This window comes from Anarrhichthys ocellatus, unplaced genomic scaffold (genome assembly GCF_004355925.1).
Source record: "Anarrhichthys ocellatus isolate YVR2014 unplaced genomic scaffold, GSC_Weel_1.0 scaffold460, whole genome shotgun sequence".
Lineage (NCBI taxonomy): Eukaryota > Metazoa > Chordata > Actinopteri > Perciformes > Anarhichadidae > Anarrhichthys > Anarrhichthys ocellatus.
The window spans coordinates 1-1,698 of record NW_022280434.1 but is presented as its reverse complement, the minus strand read 5'-3'; the positions used below and the strand labels follow the sequence as shown (position 1 = coordinate 1,698).

General features: G+C 45.2%; 1 protein-coding gene across 1 annotated transcript in view; it reads left to right on the top strand.

Moving 5' to 3' along the window:
• The window catches only part of LOC116401453 (protein WWC3-like), a 3,252-nt gene extending 1,670 nt beyond the window's left edge, over positions 1-1,582 (top strand). The window contains exons 4-5 of the mRNA XM_031879860.1: positions 842-1,090; positions 1,318-1,582. Coding sequence (XP_031735720.1) covers positions 842-1,090; positions 1,318-1,447 — 379 coding nt within the window. The 3' untranslated portion in view covers positions 1,448-1,582. The remainder of the gene's footprint in view (positions 1-841; positions 1,091-1,317) is intronic.
• The last annotated feature ends 116 nt before the right edge of the window (positions 1,583-1,698 follow it).

Sequence of the window (1,698 nt, the reverse complement as noted above, 5' to 3'; positions counted from 1 at the left end):
GTGTGTGTGTGGGGGTGTTTGTGGTATTCGGTCTGCGAGACACAGACTCACTGACACAGAGTGTGAGGGGGGGGGGGGGGGGGGCTGGTGGACGCTGAGCGATGTCTGATGTCTGGCCATTGGAATGAGCTGGGTGGTCACATTCTTACCTCGCCACGCTGCTGCTGACTGTGTGCTGCCTTTGTGTGTGTGTGTGTGTGTGTGTGTGTGTGTGTGTGTGTGTGTGTGAGAGAGAGAGACGTTGGCAAAAAAATCTTTATTCATACAGTAACTTTTGATAACGTGAATTTATCAGTTTATTATTAATATTGTAAAAAACACTTTTTGTATAGCAAATTACATATATATAAAAAGTGTGTTATTATAATAATAATAATAATAATAATAAACTTTATTTATATATCATATAGGGGTGAGCCATATAGTCAGAATATTCTATCCCAATAAAGATCATTTCATTTCTAGATATATAACGTGATTTAACGTGATTTCTTTGTTTTGTTGTTTATTTTATTGCTTTTTATTTTTATTTATTCTATTGTTTCTTCACTTTCTTATGAAGCACGTTGAACCACAGCCCTGTAAGAAGGATGCTTTATAGATAAAGTTTATTATAGTTATCGATGATGATATTGACCTGAACCGGGAGAGAGCGCTGTACATTGTTTTTTCTTAATTTCTGATGACTGCGTATGAACTCTTGGCCGACACATTTGTCTCCAGCAGAGTTTCTGTGAACAGATGTTTGTAACCGAGTGGACGCAGCGAGTAGACTCGAGCCGGTGCCGGCTGTGAGGAGAGAACTCTAAACGCGGTGCGCTCCGTTGTTCCTCCCTCTCAGGGTGCAGAGCATCCAGCACCAGCTGGCACAGCTGGACAGCGAGAGCTGGTCGGGACGGGCCGAGGCGGACCGAGACCGGGACTTCATGCAGCTCCTGCGTGAGAAGGAGGCGCTCCTGCAGGAGCTCATCCTGGTCAGCAAGCAGCAGCACTCCGCGGAGACGCTGCTGCAGCTGGAGGAGGAGCGCTCCCGGCTGGAGGAGGAGGTGCAGAGGGCCCACAGCTCCCAGAGCCAGGGAGCCAATCAGAGGTGAGGAACATCTGGACTGCTGTTAATAGTTATTATTTTCTTATTATCACATCAGTAAATATTTGAACGGTCAATGTAAATCAGATTTCAAACTAAGATGCATACAAGAAAAAATAAATCACACACGCAGAGCTTCCACTTATCTGCCTCTGAACATATAAACTTCACAAAACTCTGTGAAAATACTGGAAGAACGCGAGATGTTTCTTTTGCACACCTCATGACAGGATCCTGCAGCAGGAGAAGAGGAACGCTCTGCTGAGACAGCTGGAGGAGGCGACACGCATCACCACCTACCTCCACTCCCAGCTGAAGAGGTGCAGCACACACACACACACGCACACACTCGGTCTTTAAGCTTCACGCTGTTCATGTTTGTCTTTTCTAGAGATGTAACGGACTGTTATCGATCTGTGATCTGTACCGACCCCCTCACGGTTTAACGTTAGCCATCACAGTGTAAATAAAGTTGTACTGACTCAGTAGAACATGTGTTTCTAGTCTCTGACCTCTGATCATGTTTCATTGTAAACAACCAATCAGTGTTTAAAGCAACAGGACGAGAGCTAGTAACGTTAGCAGCACCGCTAACGGCTAACCAACAGGAG